The following is a 25,115-nucleotide window of genomic DNA, read 5'->3' as shown; positions in this document are numbered from 1 at the left end:
GACAGAGCGAGACTCTGTCTCAAAAAAAAAAAAAAAAAAAAGAATAAGACATGACATCTGTCATCTGTGCCGACAAGGCCCTGCACAGCCTGGCACTCGCTCACCTCTGCCGCCTCATTTTGTTCCACACTCCCCCCATGCACGATGTGCCAGCCATCCTTGTCTCCTCTGTCATTTCCAACATGCCAGGTGCTCTCCTGTCCCCCACTGGCTCCTTCCAAGACTGCCTCCTCCTCCTCCTCAACATCTTAGCTCAAATGGTGCCTTTTCAGAAGGTCCTCCTTGACCCCCACCTCAAATAAACCCCACGGACTCCACCTTTGGTTGCATTAGAAACTGTCATATCACACCACTTATTTCCTTCATGACATTTACTAACATCAGTTCATTACCCATGTCTTTATAAATTTATACATGCTATTCAGTGAGAACAATGCCTTTGTACTACATAAATGTTAGCTCTTATAATTTTATAGTTATGATACTTATCAATATTATAATATTCTGTATTATCAGGGAGAGACTATGTCTGTCTGGATTACAGTCTAGATACTCAGTAGGGATTTGTTGAATGAATGAATGATGCTTTCCCTCCAGAGCTCCACAAGCAATGGCTGGAATGGGGACAACTCAGCTCAGAACCTCACTGTGCCCCTGAGGCCCTTGATCGGGAAGGAGGTGACCATGGATGTTCCTGCTCAAGATGTAAGTGGCCTCAACTGGATGGGAAATGACAGTAAGAATGAATATAAGGCTGGGCTCTGTGGCTTAAGCCTGTAATCCCAGCACTTTGGGAGGCTGAGGCAGGCAGATCACCTGAGGTCAGGAGTTCGAGAACAGCCTGGCCAGCATGGGGAAATTCTGTCTTTACTAAAAATGCAAAAATTAGCTGGGCATAGTGGCACATACCTGTAATCCCAGCTACTCTGGAGGCTGAGGCAGGAGAATCGCTTGAACCCAGCAGGCGGAGGTTGCAGTGAGTCAAGATCGCACCACTGCACTCCAGCCTGAGCAACAAGAGCGAAACTCCATCTCAAAAAAAAAAAAGAAGATGAAGGAGACCAAGGCCCCAGGGGATACCCATATGCTGCTTAGGGGTCTAGGAGGGTCTGAGCAGGGTCTCTGGCTTTGATTTCAGGTCCCAGGAGTGAGGCTGCAGCTCAAGGCGGAGGGCTGGTAAGGGACATTCACATCTGTGGGGACAGTGAGAGGCAGGCATGCAGGAGGGGAGGGCTGTGGACAAGGGTGGTCCTTGAGATTGGAGGAGGGGCTTCTCTGGCAGCTCGCTGTGGGCTTGGCCGGCCGGTGGCTGAGCTATGCAGGTGTCTCCTGACCCCTGGATCCTCCACTGACACAGCTCCAAGGAGCTGGCCGTGCACCTGGGCTTCAATCTGTGTGCAGAGGAGCAGGCCTTCCTGAGCAGGAGGAAGCAGGTGGTGGCCAAGGCCCTGAAGCAGGCCCTGCAGCTGGACAGAGACCTGCAGGAGGACGAGGTCTGGGGGCACAGGGAGATGTGTGTGCAGATATCCTGGACTGGCCATAAGGGAGTACCTGATTCCTATGCCTCTCCAGAAACTCCAGTCAGTGGAGAGTGGGCATATGTGGGGAGACATGGGAGCGTGGGTGGGCTTTGGGGATCTAACTCCCTTGGGAGCTCCATCCTGGGCTGAGAGCCGTTGCTTCCAGAAGAAGGCTGGACCTAGCTCTGACCCTGACTCTATCAGGCCTCACCCATGTGGGCCCTGGAGACAGGGAGCGGGGCAGGGCTTTGGGTGACACAGGAGGCAGCTGGCCCCTTTCCTTGTTAATCCAGCCTGTGTCTGTGTGTGGTCCAGGTACCCATCGTGGGCATCATGGCCACAGGAGGAGGTGCCCGGGCCATGACCTCGCTCTATGGCCACCTATTGGCCCTGCAGAAGCTGGGCCTGCTGGACTGTGTGACCTACTTCAGTGGCATCTCTGGCTCTACGTGGTGAGGATCCGGGGGGACTGGATGGCAGAGATGATCAGGGGCCATAGCAGGGCAGAGTAGGTGTGAGCAGTGTGATCTGATAGGAGCCAGGCAGCTTTCCCACAAGGGAGGAAACAGACGTTTACAGAAGCCCTGCTGTGAGCAAGGCGGTGCGGGAGGTGCATTCCGGATGTTACTGAAGGGCTGTGAGGTAGCTGGCTCAGATGCAGCTGGGTCTGAGTCCCGGCAGCACCACTTACTGGCTGGCTGACCCTGAGCAACTTATCTCTTCTGATTCTCAGTTGACGCAGCTCCAAACAGGGGCAATCATGGCACACACCGCGTGGGACTGGGGTTGGGGGATCACCCAAGTAAAGCACTTAACTTAATGCCCAGCACAGCCAGGAGTTCCTAATTGGTAGCTCTTTTTATTGTTCATTGTTATTATTTCATTTAATCTTCACCACACTCGAGGTAGATTCCTTATTGTCCATTTAAGACTGTGTAGACATTGAGGTCGAAATGCTATTTTTTTTTTTTTTTTTTTTTTTTGAGACAGAGTCTCGCTCTGTCGCCCAGGCTGGAGTGCAGTGGCCGGATCTCAGCTCACTGCAAGCTCCGCCTCCCGGGTTCACGCCATTCTCCTGCCTCAGCCTCCCGAGTAGCTGTGACTACAGGCGCCCGCCACCTCGCCCGGCTAGTTTTTTGTATTTTTTAGTAGAGACGGGGTTTCACCAGGTTAGCCAGGATGGTCTCGATCTCCTGACCTCGTGATCCGCCCGTCTTGGCCTCCCAAAGTGCTGGGATTACAGGCTTGAGCCACCGCGCCCGGCCGAAATGCTATTTTTACCTAAAGATAGCATGACCTCCCTACACCCTCATCCTACAGCATGACGAGGTGCAGCATCCCGCTGTTAGAGATTCGTTCCTGTGAGTCTTATTGAAATGTGACTTTAAGGAGTAAAAGAAGAGGAAACTCCTCAGAGGAGTTTAGGTGACAGCTGTTGACAAACACAGTGTGAAAAGGCTTCAGGACAGGACCATGAAGATGGGAGTGGGGTCCAGAACTGGGCTGTCCAGTACAGTAAGCCACAATGGTAGCCAGTAGCCACGTGGTTATTGACCACTTGAAATGCAGCCAGTCCACATTGAGGTGTGTTATAAATACACAGTGAAGGCTGGGCGCTGTGCTCACGCCTGTAATCCCAGCACTTTGGGAGTCTGAGGCGGGCAGATCACGAGGTCAGGAGATCGAGACCATCCTGGCTAACACGGTGAAATCCCATCTCTACTAAAAATACAAAATTAGCCAGCCATGGCGGTGGGTGCCTGTAGTCCCAGCTGTTGGGGAGGCTGAGGCAGGAGAATGGCGTGAACCCAGGTGGCAGAGCTTGCAGTGAGCTGAGATTGTGCCACTGCACTCCAGCCTGGGCAACAGAGCAAGACTCCGTCTGAAAAAAAAAAAAAATACACAGTGAATTTGGAAGACTTAGTTTGAAAACAAAAATAGAAATTACATCAGTAACTGTATTGATTACATGTTGAAATGATAATTTTTGAATATAGCGATTAAATAAAATATTAAAATTAATTTTACAGGCTTGTATATCTTTTTAATGTGGTTACTAGGAAATTTAAAATTCCGCGCGTGGCAAACATTGTATTAATATTGGACAGCGCTGGTCTAGAAGGAGAGAAAGCCCTGAGATCCGCTTCCCAGATCGGCCGAGCCTTGGCGGCAGAAGCCACATGCCAGGAGAAGCTGCAGGGTGGGAAGGAGGGGTTGCAGCGCCCCATGCTGGGCCTCGGGCTCCTACTGTTCTGTCCCCTCGTTCTCCCAGGACAATGGCCCACCTGTACGGGGACCCTGAGTGGTCGCAGAGGGACCTGGAGGGACCTATCCGATACGTCCGGGAGCACCTGGCCAAGAGCAAGCTGGAGGTCTTTTCCCCAGAGCGCCTGGGGAGTTATCGCCGGGAGCTGGAGCTGCGGGCTGAGCAGGGCCACCCCACATCCTTTGTGGACCTGTGGGCGCTAGTGCTGGAGTCCATGCTGCACGGCCAGGTAGGGCGCCTGAGCACGTGGGGAGAAGCGTGTGTGCACCGCGGGGGCAAAGGCAGAGCTCCCAAGCAGCGGACATGCTCATGCGCATTTTCTGCAGCGTGGAAGACCCTGTGTTTTAGTGTCTGCCTGACTTTGGACTGCTGCCTTTCTGAGTTAGCAGATTCTTTAATTAACTGCTATAATAACAGAAATTTCTGGATCTCCCAAAAGCTGGGAATGAGTCAGTATCAAAGTCAGTCAAGCAAACAAAGCTTTTGTTTTGAGTGGGTAAGATTGCTAGAACCATTTTTATTTATCCAGCAATATGAAATGTACTGTTCTTCTTCATCTTCAGGGTAGTGTTAAAAGCACAAACTCTGGAACCAGATTGCCTGAGTTCTAACCCCACTACCTCTTACTAGCTGTGTGTCCTTAGGCAAGTTATTTAACTTCTCTGTATCTCCGTTTTCTGATCTGTACAATGGGGATAACAACGGTTCTTAAGTTATAGAGCTGTTCGGAATACTCAGTGATACCTCAGCATAGAATAAACATGAAGTATCAGCTGTTTTTCTTTATTCTAACAGCATCAAGACAAAACTAAACATTCATTTTTTTAAAAAATTACAGTGCTCCTTGAGGGAAAGCTTAGTAAGTTAACTGCTGAACTTTACACTGATACAATTATTAAAATCAGCTATTTTTCCACACTATTGTTTTACCACACATAACTATCTGAACAAAGTTTCAAAAGTATTTGAAACAATGAAAAGACAAAACGTATGGAAAATATTAGTAGCAGAAGGACTCATCTCTATCTTTGGGTCAGGAGTTTGATCAAGTATGATTATCATGGGAGGGGAGGAAGAAAAATTGATTAATGGGTATAAAAATAAATTGATATAGAAGGAATTTAAAAAGAATGATTATTGTGTAAACTAACCAAAAATGAATTTGCCTTGAATTTTTTTCTTTAAATATTTTTCTTTTTTTTTTTTTTTTTTTTTTTTTGAGACGGAGTCTCGCTCTGTTGCCCAGGCTGGAGTGCAGTGGCCGGATCTCAGCTCACTGCAAGCTCCGCCTCCCGTGTTCACGCCATTCTCCTGCCTCAGCCTCCCGAGTAGCTGGGACTACAGGCGCCCGCCACCTCGCCCGGCTAGTTTTTTTGTATTTTTTAGTAGAGACGGGGTTTCACTGTGTTAGTCAGGATGTTCTCGATCTCCTGACCTCGTGATCCGCCCGTCTCGGCCTCCCAAAGTGCTGGGATTACAGGCTTGAGCCACCGCGCCCGGCCTTAAATATTTTTCTTACCGGTTAAGTACAACACTGCTTAGAAACTACCATCCTTATTTTTTTATTAGTTATAAATATTTATTATGCAAATCTCAATCTTTACTTATTAGGAAAATCTTCACACCTAAGACATTGAATAAACCATAATGACATAATGAATATGCATGACCTTACCAACCAGCCTATGAAATGAAATGTTACAGATACAGTTAAAACCCTTTGTATTCCCTCCCCAGTCCTATTTCCCTCCTGCCCCTAGGGGCAAACACTATCCTGAATTTAGGTTTATCATCATGTTTCAGGGCAAGGGAGCGTCAAAACTGGGGTTCCACCCATGGAGGTTCTTGGCTTCCCTCAGGAAGAAATTCAAGGGCTAGCTGGTGGTAGAAAAACAGCTTTATCAAGAGCACAGTGTTATAGCTCTGTGACTGCTCCTGCAGAGCAGAGCACCCATCAGCAGTGTGTCCAGAGCAGCAACTCAGGGGCAGTTGCACAGTCACATTTATACCCATTTTTAATTACATGCAAATTAAGGAGTAGGTTATTCAGAAATTTCTAGAAAAAGGGTGGTAACTTCCAGGTTGTTGCTGGGGCATGAGTAAACTGTCATGATACTGGTAAGCATGTCTTATGGAGAGGTGCTTTCAGCCTTTCCCTGTTTCAGCCAGTCTCCAATCTGGTTCCAGAGTTGAGCCCCGCCTCCTATCTCATTCATGTCTCAGAGATTAGACTCTCCTCCTTAATCTTTTTTTTTTTTTTTTTCTTTTGAGACGGAGTCTTCCTCTGTTGCCCAGGCTGGAGTGCAGTGGCCGGATCTCGGCTCACTGCAAGCTCTGCCTCTCAGGTTTACGCCATTCTCCTGCCTCAGCCTCCTGAGTAGCTGGGATGGGACTACAGCTGCCTGCCACCTCACCCAGCTAGTTTTTTGTAATTTTTAGTAGAGACGGGGTTTCACCGGGTTAGCCAGGATGGTCTTGATCTCCTGACCTCATGATCCACCCGTCTCGGCCTCCCAAAGTGCTGGGATTACAGGCTTGAGCTACCGCGCCTGGTCCCCCTCCTCCTTAATCTTAACAGGGCTGCAGAAGGGTGAAAATCTGTCTTCTGTAACTGCTTCCTGCTTATGTTATGGGCATAGGCCCTGGCCAAGCACCAGAGGAATAAAAATCTCTGGATACCCGATCTAAGGGGCCCATAGGCAGAACACTTTAATTCTCCTGATCAGTAGGCAAGATGGATTGGAAGCCTTGTACCAGCATTGACTTTACCTGGAACTACTGTAATCTAAAAGACACAAACTTTACTAAGAGGTTAATCAAGCAAGGGCCAAAGATTAGTAATAAAAAGATAGCTCTCAAAGGTTCTAGGAGAGGTAAGAACAAGGTGAGACTTGAGAAGGCATGTTTGATTATGTAACCAGGGCACTGATCCCAACTATATCTGTTGATGTGATGTATCACATTTATTGATTTGTGTATGTTGAACTATCCTTGCATTCCTGGGATGGATTCCACTTGATCAATGGTTAATAATCTTTTTGATATGTTGTTGAATTTGGTGTGATAGTATTTTGTCGAGAACTTTTGCATCTATGTTCATCAGGGATCTTGGCCTGTAGGTTTCTTTTTTTGTTTGTGTCCTTATCTGGCTTTAGTATCAATGTAGTCCTGGGGCCTTGGATAATGACTTTAGAAGTATTCCCTCCTCTTCAATTTTTTCGAATAGTTTGAGTAGAATTGGTATTAGTTCTTTAAATGTTTGGTGGAATTCAGCAGTGAAGCCATCAGGTCCTTGACTTACGTTTAATGGGTGACATTTTATTACTGGTTCAATCTCATTGCTTGTTATTGGTCTGTTCAGCTTTTCTATTTCTTCATGGTTCAATCTTGGTAGGTTGAATGTGTCCAGGAATTTATCTATTTCTTTTTTTTTTTTTTTTTTGAGATGGAGTCTCGCTCTGTCACCCAGGCTGGAGTGCAGTGGCCGGATCTCAGCTCACTGCAAGCTCCGCCTCCCGGGTCTACGCCATTCTCCTGCCTCAGCCTCCCGAGTAGCTGGGACTACAGGCACCCGCCACCTCGCCCGGCTAGTTTTTTGTATTTTTTAGTAGAGACGGGGTTTCACCGTGTTAGCCAGGATGGTCTCGATCTTCTGACCTCGTGATCCACCCGTCTCGGCCTCCCAAAGTGCTGGGATTACAGGCTTGAGCCACCGCGCCCAGCCAGAATTTATCTATTTCTTCCAGGTTTTCCAGTTCACAAATTTTAACATATATATCCTTAAGAAAAATATGATACTATTTGCATGAACAATTTTGTACAAGTCTCCTTGTACACCTGCATTAGAGATTCTCTAAGCCTCCAAGATACATACCCAGTAGTTAAATTGTTGGGCCACTGGGTTTGTGCACCTTCAACTTTTCTACCTATTGCCAAACCATTCTCCAAAGGAGTTGTGTTAATTCACACTCCCACTACCAGTGTATAATAGTTGCTTTTTCGGCCAGGCGCGGTGGCTCAAGCCTGTAATCCCAGCACTTTGGGAGGCCGAGACGGGCGGATCACAAGGTCAGGAGATCGAGACCATCCTGGCTAACACGGTGAAACCCCGTCTCTATGAAGAAAAAAAAAATACAAAAAAACCCACAAAAAACTAGCTGGGCGAGGTGGCGGGCGCCTGTAGTCCCAGCTACTCGGGAGGCTGAGGCAGGAGAATGGCGTGAACCCGGGAGGCGGAGCTTGCAGTGAGCTGAGATCTGGCCAGTGCACTCCAGCTTGGGTGACAGAGCGAGACTCCGTCTCAAAAAAAAAAAAAAAATAGTTGCTTTTTCTCTATATCTTGGGCAGACTTTTAAATTTTTGTTTAACTATGGGGTGTGAAAGGAACATTTATCATTGAGCATTTCTTTGAATTTTAGTTAGACAGTTTATGTTTTTAAGTATATTTATCATTTGGGCTTCCTCTTCCATGAATTACCTATTCAAACCCCTTTCCATTTTCCTGTTTAATTTGTCTTTTTCATATTTTTTTGCAGGAATTCTTTATATATTTTCGATGTGAACTCTCATCAGTTCTAATGGTTTTAATGCATAATTTCAGTATAATCTAATTTATCATTCTCCTTTATGGTTTGTATTTTGGGGATACTTCCTTTTCCCTCCGCCAAAGTTATAAAATATCTTTCTATACATTCTTATAAAATTTTTAAAAGATTTATTTCTTATTAATAGGACTTTTTTTTTTTTTTTTTTTTTGAGACGGAGCCTCGCTCTGTCGCCCAGGCTGGAGTGCAGTGGCCGGATCTCAGCTCACTGCAAGCTCCGCCTCCCGGGTTCACGCCATTCTCCTGCCTCAGCCTCCCGAGTAGCTGGGACTACAGGCGCCCGCCACCTCGCCCAGCTAGTTTTTTGTATTTTTTAGTAGAGACGGGGTTTCACCGTGTTAGCCAGGATGGTCTCAATCTCGTGACCTCGTGATCTGCCCGTCTCGGCCTCCCAAAGTGCTGGGATTACAGGCTTGAGCCACCGCGCCCGGCCATTAATAGGACTTTAATCCACCCAGAATTTATCTCCAGGTATCATGTGGCTAGGGATCCAACTTTGCTTTTTCTCACGTTAATAACAAATTTTCCCAGTCTCATCTACTGAATTTTTTTCTCCACTGATCTGCATTGCTAGTTTTGTCATATATCAGGTTTCATATATTTTTCATATATTTATATTCCCGGGACTCTTCCTGAGTGCCCTATTCTGTTCCAACAGGACAGATTCTCTATCCCTATGCCAATAGCACACTGACTAATGTTTTGTGATAAATCTTGGTATCTGATAGGCCAAGTTACCAGTCCGCTTGAATTCTTCTTCAGTATTCTCTTGGTTGTACTTGCCCCTTTGCTGTTTCTTTCTTTCTTTCTTTCTTTCCTTCCTTCCTTCCTTCCTTCCTTCCTTCCTTCCTTCCTTCCCTTCCCTTCCCTCCCCTCCCCTCCCTCCCTCATTCCCTCTCCCTCCCTCCCTTCCTTCTTTTCCTCAGAGTCTTGCTCTGTCACCCAGGCTGGAGTGCAGTGGCACAATCTCGGCTGACTGCAACCGCTTCCCCCTGGGTTCAAGTGATTCTTGTGCCTCAGCCTTCCACGCACCTGGGACTACAGGCATATACCACCATGGCCGGCGAATTTTTGTATTTTTAGTAGAGATGGTTTTTCACCACTTTGCCCAGGCTGGCCTTCGACTCCTGGCCTTGAGTGATCCACCTGTTTCAGCCTCCCAAAGTGCTGGGATTACAGGTGTGAGCCACTACACCTGGCCTGCTGTTCTATTTATATGATAGAATCACCTAGTCATATTTTGTGACAAATGTTGTTGGGATTTTTATTGAAATGGCATTGAATTTATAAAGCCAACATAATTACTAGAAATATTTTCATTTTCTCACTATGTGCTATGTAGTCTTTGGATCTACTGTTTAAGTTCATATTCACTTTTGATGGTGTTGTGTTTTAATAACTGACTTTCCTGCTGGGTGGCAGCAGTTAGTTACTATAGAATGGGAGAAGCTTGTTTTTTTTTTTTTTTTTTTTTTTTTTTAATTTTATTTATTTATTATTTATTTATTTATTTTTTTTTTAATTATACTTTAAGTTCTAGGGTACATGTGCATGACGTTTATATCATGTATAACTCCCCAATGCAATCCCTCCCTCCTCCCCCCTCCCCATGATAGGCCCCAGTGTGTGATGTTCCCTTCCCGAGTCCAAGTGATCTCATTGTTCAGTTCCCACCTATGAGTGAGAACATGCGGTGTTTGGTTTTCTCTTCTTGTGATAGTTTGCTAAGAATGATGGTTTCCAGCTGCATCCATGTCCCTACAAAGGATGCAAACTCATCCTTTTTGATGGCTGCATAGTATTCCATGGTGTATATGTGCCACATTTTCTTAATCCAGTCTGTCACAGATGGACATTTGGGTTGATTCCAAGTCTTTGCTATTGTGAATAGTGCCGCAATAAACATACGTGTGCATGTGTCTTTGTAGTAGAGTAATTATAATCCTTTGGGTATATACCCAGTAGTGGGATGGCTGGGTCATATGGTACATCTAGTTCTAGATCCTTGAGGAATCGCCATACTGTTTTCCATAATGGTTGAACTAGTTTACAATCCCACCAACAGTGTAAAAGTGTTCCTATTTCTCCACATCCTCTCCAACACCTGTTGTTTCCTGACTTCTTAATGATTGCCATTCTAACTGGTGTGAGATGGTATCTCATTGTGGTTTTGATTTGCATTTCTCTGATGGCGAGTGATGATGAGCATTTTTTCATGTGTCTGTTGGCTGTATGGATGTCTTCTTTTGAGAAATGTCTGTTCATATCCTTTCCCCACTTTTTGATGGGGTTGTTTGTTTTTTTCTTGTATATTTGTTTGAGTTCTTTGTAGATTCTGGATATTAGCCCTTTGTCAGATGAGTAGGTTGCAAAAATTTTTTCCCATTCTGTAGGTTGCCTGTTCACTCTGATGGTAGTTTCTTTAGCTGTGCAAAAGCTCTTTAGTTTAATTAGATCCCATGTGTCAATTTTTGCTTTTGCTGCCGTTGCTTTTGGTGTTTTAGACATGAAGTCCTTGCCCATGCCTATGTCCTGAATGGTACTACCTAGATTTTCTTCTAGGGTTTTTATGGTATTAGGTCTAACATTTAAGTCTCTAATCCATCTTGAATTAATTTTCGTATAAGGGGTAAGGAAAGGATCCAGTTTCAGCTTTCTACTTATGGCTAGCCAATTTTCCCAGCACCATTTATTAAATAGGGAATCCTTTCCCCATTTCTTGTTTCTCTCAGGTTTGTCAAAGATCAGATGGCTGTAGATGTGTGGTATTATTTCTGAGGACTCTGTTCTGTTCCATTGGTCTATATCTCTGTTGTGGTACCAGTACCATGCTGTTTTGGTTACTGTAGCCTTGTAGTATAGTTTGAAGTCAGGTAGCGTGACGCCTCCAGCTTTGTCCTTTTGACTTAGGATTGTCTTGGCAATGCGGGCTCTTTTTTGGTTCCATATGAACTTTAAAGCCGTTTTTTCCAATTCTGTGAAGAAAGTCATTGGTAGCTTGATGGGGATGGCATTGAATCTATAAATCACCTTGGGCAGTATGGCCATTTTCACGATATTGATTCTTCCTATCCATGAGCATGGTATGTTCTTCCATTTGTTTGTGTCCTCTTTGATTTCACTGAGCAGTGGTTTGTAGTTCTCCTTGAAGAGGTCCTTTACATCCCTTGTAAGCTGGATTCCTAGGTATTTTATTCTCTTTGAAGCAATTGTGAATGGAAGTTCATTCCTGATTTGGCTCTCTGCTTGTCTGTTACTGGTGTATAAGAATGCTTGTGATTTTTGCACATTAATTTTGTATCCTGAGACTTTGCTGAAGTTGCTTATCAGCTTAAGGAGATTTTGGGCTGAGACGATGGGGTTTTCTAAATATACAATCATGTCATCTGCAAACAGGGACAATTTGACTTCTTCTTTTCCTAACTGGATACCCTTGATTTCTTTCTCTTGCCTGATTGCCCTAGCCAGAACTTCCAACACTATGTTGAATAGGAGTGGTGAGAGAGGGCATCCCTGTCTTGTGCCAGTTTTCAAAGGGAATTTTTCCAGTTTTTGCCCATTCAGTATGATATTAGCTGTGGGTTTGTCATAAATAGCTCTTATTATTTTGAGGTACGTTCCATCAATACCAAATTTATTGAGCGTTTTTAGCATAAAGGGCTGTTGAATTTTGTCAAAAGCCTTTTCTGCATCTATTGAGATAATCATGTGGTTCTTGTCTTTGGTTCTGTTTATATGCTGGATTACGTTTATTGATTTGCGAATGTTGAACCAGCCTTGCATCCCAGGGATGAAGCCCACTTGATCATGGTGGATAAGCTTTTTGATGTGCTGCTGAATCCGGTTTGCCAGTATTTTATTGAGGATTTTTGCATCGATGTTCATCAGGGATATTGGTCTAAAATTCTCTTTTTTTGTTGTGTCTCTGCCAGGCTTTGGTATCAGGATGATGTTGGCCTCATAAAAGAGTTAGGGAGGATTCCCTCTTTTTCTATTGATTGAAATAGTTTCAGAAGGAATGGTACCAGCTCCTCCTTGTACCTCTGGTAGAATTCAGCTGTGAATCCATCTGGTCCTGGACTTTTTTTGGTGGGTAGGCTATTAATTGTTGCCTCAATTTCAGAGCCTGCTATTGGTCTATTCAGGGATTCAACTTCTTCCTGGTTTAGTCTTGGAGAGTGTAAGTGTCCAGGAAATTATCCATTTCTTCTAGATTTTCTAGTTGATTTGCGTAGAGGCATTTATAGTATTCTCTGATGGTTGTTTGTATTTCTGTGGGGTCGGTGGTGATATCCCCTTTATCATTTTTTATTGCGTCTATTTGATTCCTCTCTCTTTTCTTCTTTATTAGTCTAGCTAGCGGTCTGTCAATTTTGTTGATCTTTTCAAAAAACCAACTCCTGGATTCATTGATTTTTTGGAGGGTTTTTTGTGTCTCTATCTCCTTCAGTTCTGCTCTGATCTTAGTTATTTCTTGCCTTCTGCTAGCTTTTGAATGTGTTTGCTCTTGCCTCTCTAGTTCTTTTAATTGTGATGTTAGAGTGTCAATTTTAGATCTCTCCTGCTTTCTCTTGTGGGCATTTAGTGCTATAAATTTCCCTCTACACACTGCTTTAAATGTGTCCCAGAGATTCTGGTATGTTGTATCTTTGTTCTCATTGGTTTCAAAGAACATCTTTATTTCTGCTTTCATTTCGTTATGTACCCAGTAGTCATTCAGGAGCAGGTTGTTCAGTTTCCATGTAGTTGAGCGGTTTTGATTGAGTTTCTTAGTCCTGAGTTCTAGTTTGATTGCACTGTGGTCTGAGAGACAGTTTGTTATAATTTCAGTTCTTGTACATTTGCTGAGGAGTGCTTTACTTCCAATTATGTGGTCAATTTTGGAATAAGTGCGATGTGGTGCTGAGAAGAATGTATATTCTGTTGATTTGGGGTGGAGAGTTCTATAGATGTCTATTAGGTCCGCTTGGTGCAGAGATGAGTTCAATTCCTGGATATCCTTGTGAACTTTCTGTCTCGTTGATCTGTCTAATGTTGACAGTGGAGTGTTGAAGTCTCCCATTATTATTGTATGGGAGTCTAAGTCTCTTTGTAGGTCTCTAAGGACTTGCTTTATGAATCTGGGTGCTCCTGTATTGGGTGCATATATATTTAGGAGAGTTAGCTCTTCCTGTTGAATTGATCCCTTTACCATTATGTAATGGCCTTCTTTGTCTCTTTTGATCTTTGATGGTTTAAAGTCTGTTTTATCAGAGACTAGGATTGCAACCCCTGCTTTTTTTTGTTCTCCATTTGCTTGGTAGATCTTCCTCCATCCCTTTATTTTGAGCCTATGTATGTCTCTGCATGTGAGATGGGTCTCCTGAATACAGCAGACTGATGGGTCTTGACTCTTTATCCAGTTTGCCAGTCTGTGTCTTTTAATTGGAGCATTTAGTCCATTGACATTTAAGGTTAATATTGTTATGTGTGAACTTGATCCTGTCATTATGATATTAACTGGTTATTTTGCTCGTTAGTTGATGCAGTTTCTTCCTAGCCTCGATGGTCTTTACATTTTGGCATGTTTTTGCAATGGCTGGTACCGGTTGTTCCTTTCCATGTTTAGGGCTTCCTTCAGGGTCTCTTGTAAGGCAGGCCTGGTGGTGACAAAATCTCTAAGCATTTGCTTATCTGTAAAGGATTTTATTTCTCCTTCACTGATGAAGCTTAGTTTGGCTGGATATGAAATTCTCGGTTGAAAATTCTTTTCTTTAAGAACGTTGAATATTGGCCCCCACTCTCTCTGGCTTGTAGAGTTTCTGCCGAGAGGTCTGCTGTTATTCTGATGGGCTTCCCTTTGTGGGTAACCCGACCTTCTCTCTGGCTGCCCTTAAGATTTTTTCCTTCATTTCAACTTTGGTGAATCTGGCAATTATGTGTCTTGGAGTTGCTCTTCTGGAGGAGTATCTTTGTGGCGTTCTCTGTATTTCCTGAATTTGAATGTTGGCCTGCCCTACTAGGTTGGGGAAGTTCTCCTGGATGATATCCTGAAGAGTGTTTTCCAACTTGGTTCCATTTTCCCCCTCACTTTCAGGCACCCCAATCAGACGTAGATTTGGTCTTTTTACATAATCCCATACTTCTTGCAGGCTTTGTTCATTTCTTTTTCTTCTTTTTTCTTTTGGTTTCTCTTCTCGCTTCATTTCATTCATTTGATCCTCAATCGCTGATACTCTTTCCTCCAGTTGATCGAGTCGGTTACCGAAGCTTGTGCATTTGTCACGTATTTCTCGTGTCATGGTTTTCATCTCTGTCATTTCGTTTATGATCTTCTCTGCATTAATTAGTCTAGCTGTCAATTCTTCCACTTTTTTTTCAAGATTTTTAGTTTCTTTGCGCTGGGTACGTAATTCCTCCTTTAGCTCTGAGAGGTTTGATGGACTGAAGCCTTCTTCTCTCATCTCGTCAAAGTCATTCTCTGACCAGCTTTGATCCGTTGCTGGCGATGGGCTGCGCTCCTTTGCAGGGGGAGATGCGCTCTTATTTTTTGAATTTCCAGCTTTTCTGCCCTGCTTCTTCCCCATCTTTGTGGTTTTATCTGTCTCTGGACTTTGATGATGGTGACGTACTGATGGGGTTTTGGTATAGGTGTCCTTCCTGTTTGATAGTTTTCCGTCTGACAGTCAGAAGGACTGTCTGTTGGTCTGTTAGAGATTGCTTGAGGTCCACTCCAGACCCTGTTTGCCTGGGTATCAGCAGCAGAGGTTGCCGAAGATAGAATATTGCTGAACAGCGAGTGTACCTGTCTGATTCTTTCTTTGGAAGTTTCCTCTCAGGGGTGACGCCACCCTGTGAGGTGTGGGGTATCAGACTGCCCCTAGTGGGGGATGTCTCCCAGCTAGGCTACTCAGGGGTCAGGGACCCACCTGAGCAGGCAGTCTGTCCGTTCTCAGATCTCACCTCCGCGTTAGGAGATCCACGGCTCTCCCCAAAGCTGTCAGACAGAGTCGTTCGGGTCTGCAGCGGCCCCGCTCTTTCCCCTAATGGACTGCACCTGTGCGCTGTCCGCAGCGGTAGAGTCTACAGAGACAGGCAGGCTTCCTTGAGCTGCTGTGAGCTCCACCCAGTTCGAGCTTCCCAGCGGCTTTGTTTACCTACTTAAGCCTCAGCAATGGCGGGCGCCCCTCCCCCAGCCTCGCTGCTGCCTTGCGGATAGATCGCCGCAGACGGCTGTGTTAGCAGTGAGGGAGGCTCCGTGGGCGTGGGACCCTCCCGGCCAGGTGTGGGATATATTCTCCTGGTGTGCCTGTTTCCTTAAAGCGCAGTATTGGGGTGGGAGTTACCCGATTTTCCAGGTGGTGTGTGTCTCAGTTCCCCTGGCTAGGAAAAGGGATTTCCTTCCCCCTTGCGCTTCCAGGTGAGGCGATGCCTCGCCCTGCTTCAGCTCACGCTGGTCAGGCTGCAGCAGCTGACCAGCACCGATTGTCCGGCACTCCCTAGAGAGATGACCCCAGTACCTCAGTTGAAAATGCAGAAATCACCGGTCTTCTGTGTCGCTCGCGCTGGGAGTTGGAGACTGGAGCTGTTCCTATTCGGCCATCTTGCTCCGCCCTCCGAGAAGCTTGTTTTAACAGTTCCGTTTACAAGGTGCTAGAAAATGCAGTTTGATTCTAGGCTATACAGCAGACTTTTATTTAATTACCATTGGATCCTCCAGTAATGACTTAATGCATGGTTTTGTGTGTAAGCTTTATAGACATTTTTAGAAGACAATTTTTTAATTGTTCACAAAAATAGAAATGCTTGTGGTATTATTAGATACCTATATATTCTTAAAAATGAACCTGAACAACATAGTGAGACCCCGTCTCTACAAAAAATTTAAAAATTAGCTGGGCGTGGTGGCACACACCTATAGTCCCAGCCACTTAGGAGGCTAATGCGGGAGGATCGCTTGAACATGGGAGGTTGAGGCTGCAGTGAGCTGTAATCATGCCACTGCATTCCAGCCTGGGCTTTAGAGTGAGACTCTGTCTCAAAAGAAGCACCTATGCTATTTTTAAAATTTTGCCCCAATAGGAAAGGTTTTCAATTTATTATTTTTTTCTTCTGTTTATCATACCTTACCTCTTAAAGCTAACATTCATTGTAGACTTTATAAAATAATATTTTATTCAGGCAATTTTAGTGTCTATTTCTAATTTTTTATAGATGTTAGATAAAAACAGGTATTTATTACCTCTATAATGTAATAATCTAAAGTACCAAAAGTCACTTTACAATGTCAGAAAATATAACTCCATTTATGACAAATCACAATTTCATTAATATTAATGAATATCATACCCTGAAACTTTGCTCAGAATGACTTTATTAGCCTACATACATCTTTCTTTTTTTTTTTTTTTTTTTTGAGACGGAGTCTCACTCTGTCGCCCGGGCTGGAGTGCAGTGGCCGGATCTCGGCTCACTGCAAGCTCCGCCTCCCGGGTTCACGCCATTCTCCTGCCTCAGCCTCCCCAGTAGCTGGGATTACAGGCGCCCGCCAGCTCGCCCGGCTAGTTTTTTGTATTTTTTAGTAGAGACGGGGTTTCACAGTATTAGCCAGGATGGTCTCGATCTCCTGACCTCGTGATCCGCCCGTCTCGGCCTCCTAAAGTGCTGGGATTACAGGCTTGAGCCACCGCGCCCGGCCGCCTACATACATCTTTAATAATGATTAAGTTTTTTTTTTTTTTTTTTGAGACGGAGTCTGGCTCTGTCGCCCAGGCTGGAGTGCAGTGGCGCGATCTCGGCTCACTGCAAGCTCCGCCTCCAGGGTTCACACGCCATTCTCCTGCCTCAGCCTCCCGAGTAGCTGGGACTACAGGCGCCCGCCACCTCGCCCGGCTAGTTTTTTTGTATTTTTTAGTAGAGACGGGGTTTCACCTTGTCTGCCAGGATGGTCTCGATCTCCTGACCTCGTGATCAGCCCGTCTCGGCCTCCCAAAGTGCTGGGATTACAGGCTTGAGCCACCTTGCCCGGCCTAATGATTAAGTTTTTATAAAAACCCACTCATAAAATACACTAGCTATAATCAGTGCTTCTCAAACTTTCATCTCTTTGAAACTTTTTTCTTCAGTCTTTTGCTGGCAAGTACTGAACTGCTTAGAAACTGCTCATCATTCCTCAAGAAGAAACTCAGAGTGGTTCTCTTATCCTTTCCTGAGTTAAGAGCTGACACACTTGCCTTCCCTTTAGTCTGCATTGCCAGTACTGCACCAAGCTCCAGTGTTTCCCATGGGACCCTCGAATCATCAGAACGGTGTTCTGCAGGGTTGGGGTTACTCGCTTGGAAACTGGGGGGTTAGAGACTGAGAGTCCTACTGCAGCTTACTGGTGAGCCATTAGATATACTGGGTGGGTGCTGTTTCAGTAGATGCAGGGGTGTGCTGATCTTTTTCCAGAACTTTCCCTAGGGCATAAATTGTGCAACTGTAGTAAAAGGACACATTTTCCCTCATCATATGTATCAAAAGAGCAACAGAGTTTCTAAATGAAAAGATTTTGAGAAGGGATCACGTACACACATTTGTACCTGAGGACTGACTTGTCCATCCACCACCACCATCCATGGCAGGGGATTGAGCCCTGTTTAGAGATTTCCTGCAAATTCCCTATAACTCATACTGGGGACCGTTGAAGAATGGGGTGGAAAAACGACTGGTTGACACATGAGTGTTCTCGTCAGGGACAGATGAGCTGCCAGCGAGGAGGACACACACACTGGGTGTGTTGGGTTTTGCCATGGATGTGGGAGAGGGATCCTCCTTGAGTAGGCTGGGTAGGAACCCTCACACCTTGCTGGGCATCAGGATCATCTGCGGGTTTTTATTTTTTATTTATTTATTTTTTTTGAGACGGAGTCTCGCTCTGTTGCCCAGGCTGGAGTGCAGTGGCTGGATCTCAGCTCACTGCAAGCTCTGCCTCCCAGGTTTACGCCATTCTCCTGCCTCAGCCTCCCGAGTAGCTGGGACTACAGGCGCCCGCCACCTCGCCCAGCTAGTTTTTTGTGTTTTTTTTTGTATTTTTTTTTTTTTTCGTAGAGACGGGGTTTCACCGTGTTAGCCAGGATGGTCTCGATCTTCTGACCTCGTGATCTGCCCGTCTCGGCCTCCCAAAGTGCTAGGATTACAGGCTTGAGCCACCGTGCCCGGCCAATCTGCGGGATTTTAAAAGGCAAACTCCAAAGTGACTTCTGACAGGCTGATTCGCAGTGGAGACCCAGAGGTCCGCATGCTTCACATGCTCTCACATGTACACATTCACTGAGTCAATCTGATGGTAAGGGCTGCTGGGGCAGGTTGGGAGCCTCTAGAAATAGACACTCTTCAGCTTGGAGAGCCCAAAGGAAGGATGACATTTTCGTGGTGCATGTACTGCCCAGTAGAAACAGCCCAGGGCTGAAGGCATCAACCTCAGCTCTGGTGGCAGAATCCTTCCCAAGGTGGTGCTCCCGGCACGCAGCACCATTAGCCTTGCTGGTGCTTGGGAAGAGCTCCATTTGCAACTCTAGTTCAGCATAGAATGAGGTCTTTCTGTTCCCCTACAATTCAGGGAGGCTTTGTGGAGGCTCCCCCAAAAGGCAAGCTATAGTCGTTGCCATCAAGGAACTTGGGCCACGGATGGTGCCTCACGCCTGTAATCCCAGCACTTTGGGAGGCCAAGGCAGATGGATTGCTTGAGCTCGGGAATTTGAGACCAGCCTGGGCAACATGGTGTAACTCCATCTCTACAAAAAATACAAAAATTAGCCAAATGTAACTTGTAGTACCAGCTACTCTACTCAGGAGGCTGAGGTGGGAGGATCACTTGAGGTTGCAGGGAGCCAAGATTGCACCACTGCACTCCAGCCTGGGTGAGAGAGTGAGACCCTATCTCAAAATAAGATAAAACAAAGACAGAGCTTGGAGCTCTATTGAAGAGGAAATTAAGAACAGAAGGCAAGAATAAACAACGGGGTACAACCTCATGTTGTGCAAATCCAGAAATAAGAGGGACAATGAGGGGAGGCAAGGATGTAAGGAAAGCATTCAGGAGGGGCTGAAACTTGAGCTGCATTAAGGAGAACCTAGAAGAGGGGGCGATCCATCCCTTGCATAGGCTTCAGTATATGCTAAAAGGGCATTGCTATGTCCTTTCTGCAAAGCAATACGTGTATATGTGCATGTGTCCTTGTGTCTGTGTGTCAGTATCCACACCCCCTTCACCCTTAAACCCACGAAGATGGGCCCGGAAGCACTGCTGGCATTGTAGTCCCTGTGAATGGCCCTCGCTGGAGATGGACAGTACACAGCCTGCATGCTCTGTCCAGCGACCCTGCATCTAGGGCGGGTCGGAACACGGGGGCATGAGTGGGAACTGACCCACATATGGTCCCCAGATCCCACGGGAGGAGATGCCTCCTCACCCCCAGCCTGGTCCCCCATCCTGCCCCCATCCTGGCGGAGCCGCTGCCTCCAGGACACTCCCAGCCTTACTTAGGCCCTGATGCCCTCTGGCCCCAGGTGATGGATCAGAAGCTGTCAGGACAGAGAGCCGCCCTGGAACGGGGTCAGAACCCTCTGCCCCTCTACTTGAGCCTCAATGTCAAAGAGAACAATCTGGAGACGCTGGACTTCAAGGGTACAGTTCTACCCACTCCCCCTTCCTCATACTCCACCCTCCAAATCCTCTGCACCCCAAGAGTCCCCAGAGAATTCATGCTGGAAGCTCCGCACAGATTGCCCAACCTTCCGTAAGGGCGGTGGTGCTGAGGGACTCAGGGCCACTCTCTGTGCTTGGGAGTGGGGAGTGCTTGAGGGTGTGGACCAAGGGCTGGGAAGGGTGTGGTCAGCCCAGGAGTGCACGTTCCTCACGTCTGCTGCATTGGCGCCAGGCACAGCGGGGCTCGGGCCTGCTGGGGGCAGGGGCAGTATCTTTGGCCAGAGCTGGGGCTTCCGTAATCCACTCCCCTCGCACTCCTGCCTCTCCCTCCCACCCCATTAGAGTGGGTTGAGTTCTCCCCCTATGAGGTCGGGTTCCTGAAGTACGGAGCCTTCGTCCCTCCTGAGCTCTTCGGCTCCAAGTTCTTCATGGGACGGCTGATGAGGAGGATCCCGGAGCCCCGGATCTGCTTTCTGGAAGGTGAGAGTGGTGGCTCTGAAGGCCCTGGGCAGCCCTGGGCCAGGCGTCTGAATGGACATGGATCCTGTAGCTCAGGTGGGGCAGAACCTCAGGACGAGGGGGAGGGGTAGGTGGCGGGGGGCGGTACATGGTAGGGGCAGCCTTCTCCCCACCCCCATTTTCCATCAGCACCCGAGGGTGGGGCCGCTGGCTGGGGCCTGAGGCTGACCTCTCTTGGGGTTCCCTCAGCCATCTGGAGCAACATTTTCTCCCTGAACCTGCTGGACGCCTGGTATGACCTCACCAGCTCTGGGGAGTCCTGGAAACAGCACATCAAGGACAAGACCAGGAGCTTAGGTGGGAAGGGTGGGGGTGCTGAGGGGCCTGGGATGATGCTGTTCCCTCAGACTCTGCTTGCGGTGTGCGGTGTCTGAGGGGAAGAAGGGAGGGGAAGAAGGGACCAACGTCTGTTTCTCTGGCTTCAGAGAAGGAGCCCCTGACCTCCTTGGAGACCTCCTCGTGCCTGGAGGCCTCGTGGCTGCAGCCGGGCACCGCGCTGGCCCAGGCATTTAAAGGCTTCCTGACCGGCAGGCCCCTCCACCAGTGCAGCCCCAACTTCCTCCAGGGCCTCCAGCTGCACCAGGACTACTGCAGCCACAAAGGCTTCTCCACCTGGGCAGGTCAGGGCCGCGGCCAGGGGTCCTTAGGTCACAAGGTTGGGCCTCTGGGTGGTGTGGCAGGGACTGGCCGAGGCCTAGGAGGTCAGCATCCATTTCTGGGGTATGGCCTGGAGAAGATCCCCTTGGAAGGTCTGGGGAAGGACTAGTGGCATTCAGGGAGTGACCCAGAGGAGAGAAGGGGACATGGATGACCTGTGGCAGGGTGGTGGCCTCTGACCATCCTGCAATTCCCACCAGACTGCCAGCTTGACTCCATGCCCAGCCAGCTGACTCCCCAGGAGCCCCAGCTCTGCCTGGTGGACGCTGGCTACTTCATCAACACCAGCTGTCCCTCCATGTTCCGGCCGGGCCGCAGGCTGGACCTCATCCTCTCCTTCGACTACTCTCTATCTGCACCCTTTGAGGTACCCTGGTCACCCCAGGGGAATCCCTCTGCCCTGCCAGGCCAAGCTCCAGAGGCGAACAGCAGGGCCACTGACCTACTGCCCCACACCGCCCGGGTCCCGAAGGGAAGGAGGGGTGTCAGGCCTTGATCTGCTGGCTCCTGCCAGGGTCCTCAGGTGGGAAGGGCTATGGTGGTGCAGGGGCCTTGGGCTCCCAGGCCAGGTGAACAGAGAGGGACTTCCCCACATCTACTCCAAAGAACAGCTGGACAGAGTTGAGAGGAGACCCTGGCATCTCCATGTCCATCCCCCAGACCTCCCCTGAGATGCCGTGCAAATGCAGGTCCCCTCTCGGCTCTGGGATTTGAACAATCCAGCAATAGCAATCCAGAGTTGGGGTTTGGGGGGCTGGAGGTAGGTCTATACCCCACCTAGAGATTTCAACCAAGCAACATTGCAGACCACCAGAGTCCTTGGACTCCCCCTGGGTCTCCCTCCGAGTCACTCTGCAGCTTGGCCTGACCACAAACAGGACAGAGCCAGGCTGTTGTCTTGACACTGGGGCAGCTGGTGTGTGCTGGAACTGGCCCAGCACTGACCTGGGCCGGGCTGGTTCTCTCCGGGCCACCTTCTCCCCACCAGGCGCTGCAGCAGACAGAGCTGTACTGCCGGACCCGGGGGCTGCCCTTCCCCCGGGTGGAACCCAGCCCTCAGGACCACCAGCAGCCAAGGGAGTGCCACCTCTTCTCAGACCCCACCTGCCCCGAGGCCCCGATCCTGCTGCATTTCCCGCTGGTCAATGCCTCCTTCAAGGACCACTCAGCCCCCGGTGAGGCATCCCCTCCCAAGCACCCAGGCTGCCTGGCCCCTCAGAGGCCTGCCCTGGGTCCCCGCTGCCCAGCGGAGGGGAGGGAAGTGAGTCTGCCAGGAGAACGCTTCAGGATAGGCCCATCCAGGCCCACCCCGACCTTAGAGCCCACCCTGGCCTCCTTGCTGATGCCCACATCCCTGCAGGCCCTCTGTTTGCAGGGTCGCTATGCAGTGGTCCCCTTCGTCATGACGCCGGGCTCCTGTGGCCTTCCACCTGCCTTAGCACCCCCAGCTGCCCGGGGCTCCTCTGCTTTCCTGCTCTGTGGGGGACTCAGTTGGCCTCTCCATCATCCTTCCCCAGCGCAGGCTGGGCGCCTTCTCAGGGAGATGGGCCTCTCCTCAGGGGCTCCCGAAATTTAAACCCCCATCGCATTCCTTCCTATCCTCTCTTCTCACCAACTGGTCAGAATTTTATTTCCTTCTGGTGGGAAAAACTCATTGCCATCTTTGTGCGATATTCCCAGCTTTCCGGTTCCCACCGTCTTTCTAGATCTCCCAGCTTTCCTCTGAACATGCTCAGCCTACAGCTGAGAATTCTAAAGAACCTTCATCTCTCAGCAAGTTCTTGCTGCCTCCTTGTTTCCACTGTGAGTTCTAAGAATCCGTTCACAAACCCAGTTGACTTCCCTCTTCTGGCTGTTTCCACCTTGCCTCGAAGCAATGTACAGACATGTGGGGCTGCCAGAATAGCCTAAGGAGTGTCACGCTGCAAGGCAACGAAATATGAAATTGTATTTTCTACCACCAGATAGTATGCTTCCAAAGAGCACCCTGCAGCCCACACTTACATCCCTGGGCAAAGGACACAGAGAGCTGGGAGGAAAGCAGGGGCTCCTCCAGTGGGGGCAGCCCTCCCTGGGCGCTGCTGCCAGGCTGTGGAGACCCCGGCGTTCTGCTCCTGACACCCCCTCACCCCTGGGCAGGTGTCCAGCGCAGCCCCACAGAGCTCCAGGCTGGCCAAGTGAATCTCACTGGGGCTACCTCCCCGTACGCCCTGTCCAACATGACCTACAAGGAGGAAGACTTCGAGCGCCTGCTACGGCTCAGCAACTACAACGTGCAGACCAGCCAGGGTGCCATCCTGCAGGCCCTGAGGACCGCACTGAAGCACCGGGCTCTAGAGGCGAGGCCTCCAGGGGCACAGACCTGAGGTTGCTCAGAGCCCCCAGGACCCTGAGGGCCACAATCTGACCCTCCAGGGCCTGCGGGCATAACCTGATCTGCAGCTGGGCTCAGCCACAGGCCTTCCCGGCTGGAGTTCTGGGCGCTCCCAGGCCTGGGTGTCCTCTGCAGCTGGTCTCACTGCCCAGAGGGAACTGCATCCAGTGCAGATTTCTCCCTTACGTTCATGGCTGGCTTGAGAGGAGTTGAAAATAACTTCGCCAGGCCAGTGTGTGGAACAGCTGGTCCAACCAGGCAGACTTTTACACCACAATGACTTCCATGCCTGAGAAGAATAGATTTGAGGTGCAAGCCGGAGGCGGCAGATCAGGAGTAGGGAGAGGAAGGATAGGGGATGCCTGACCTGACAGGTGGCTTCAGGCCTCAGGAATCACAAGACATCCTGAACACATTGCCTCCATGTCTTCTTCCTGCTCCTCCTCCTCTCCTCGTCCTTCTCCTCTTTCTCCTCCTGCTTTCAGTATACAAGTCTTGTACTTATTTAAATTTATTCCTAAATATTCTATTCTTGTTTATAAGTGGAGTTATTTTCTTAATTTCATTTTAGATTATTCATTGCTATTTTGTAGAAATACAATGGATTTTTAAATGTTGATCTTGTATTCCGCAATCTTGCTGAAGTTGTTTACCGGCTCTAATACTTTTGCAGATTTCTTAGAATTTTCTGTAGAGAGATCATGCCATCTTCAAATAGAGATGGTTTTGCTTCTTCCTTTCTGATCCGAATGCCTTTTATTTATTTTTCCCAATTGCCCTGACCAGTACAATGATGAATACACGTTTCAAGAGCAGACATCTTGTCTTGTTCCTGACATTGAGAGGAGAGCATACGTCTCTCACCATTTAGTGTGATTTTAACTGTGGGTTTTTCTTAGACATCCTTTATCAGGTTGGGAAAGTTCTCTTTTATTTCTAGTTTATTGAGTGTTTTATGATGAAAAGGTGTTAGGTTTTGTCAACTGATTTTTCTGTGTCTATGGGCATGATCATGTGGTTTTGTCCTGTATTTTATTAATGTACTCTATTGCATTAATTGGTTTTTGGATATTAAACCAACTTTGCATTCCTAGGGCAGTTTCCATTTGATTATGGTATATAAACCCTTTTTTTTTTTTTTTTTGAGATAGAATCTCATCATACTCTGTCACCCAGGCTGAGTTCAATGGTGCAATCATGGCTCACTGCATCCTCAACTTCCTGGGCTCAAGTGATCCTTCCACTTCAGCCTCCCAAGTAGCTGGGACTACAGGCATGTAACACCATACTTGGCTAAATTTGAAAAATTTTTTTTGTAGAGAGGAGGTCTCACCAAGTTGCCCAGGCTGGTCTTGAACTCGTGAACTCAAGCAGTCCTCTTGCCTCAGCCTCCCAAAGTGCTGGGATTACAGGCATGAGCCACAACAGCCAGCTGCTGGCACATTTCTTACCTCCCTCATGCAAGGGTGCGTGCACGTGCATGTGCGCGTGCGCTCACACACACACA

The 25,115-nt window shown here is 47.8% G+C and overlaps 1 protein-coding gene across 1 annotated transcript in view; it reads left to right on the top strand.

The window, feature by feature from the left end:
• PLA2G4D (phospholipase A2 group IVD) overlaps positions 1–24,835 on the top strand; it is a 29,675-nt gene extending 4,840 nt beyond the window's left edge. Inside the window, exons 7-18 of the mRNA XM_033190877.1 lie at positions 598–705; positions 1,139–1,176; positions 1,358–1,493; positions 1,836–1,972; positions 3,793–4,015; positions 19,920–20,037; positions 20,401–20,538; positions 20,767–20,874; positions 21,003–21,197; positions 21,435–21,601; positions 22,223–22,409; positions 23,374–24,835. Of these exons, the coding sequence (XP_033046768.1) occupies positions 598–705; positions 1,139–1,176; positions 1,358–1,493; positions 1,836–1,972; positions 3,793–4,015; positions 19,920–20,037; positions 20,401–20,538; positions 20,767–20,874; positions 21,003–21,197; positions 21,435–21,601; positions 22,223–22,409; positions 23,374–23,600 (1,782 nt within the window). The 3' untranslated portion in view covers positions 23,601–24,835. The remainder of the gene's footprint in view (positions 1–597; positions 706–1,138; positions 1,177–1,357; positions 1,494–1,835; positions 1,973–3,792; positions 4,016–19,919; positions 20,038–20,400; positions 20,539–20,766; positions 20,875–21,002; positions 21,198–21,434; positions 21,602–22,222; positions 22,410–23,373) is intronic.
• The last annotated feature ends 280 nt before the right edge of the window (positions 24,836–25,115 follow it).

This window comes from Trachypithecus francoisi, unplaced genomic scaffold (assembly GCF_009764315.1).
Source record: "Trachypithecus francoisi isolate TF-2019V2 unplaced genomic scaffold, Tfra_2.0 Lachesis_group3, whole genome shotgun sequence".
NCBI lineage: Eukaryota > Metazoa > Chordata > Mammalia > Primates > Cercopithecidae > Trachypithecus > Trachypithecus francoisi.
The sequence above is the reverse complement of the archived record's forward strand: the minus strand, read 5'-3'. Positions and strand labels throughout refer to the sequence as shown.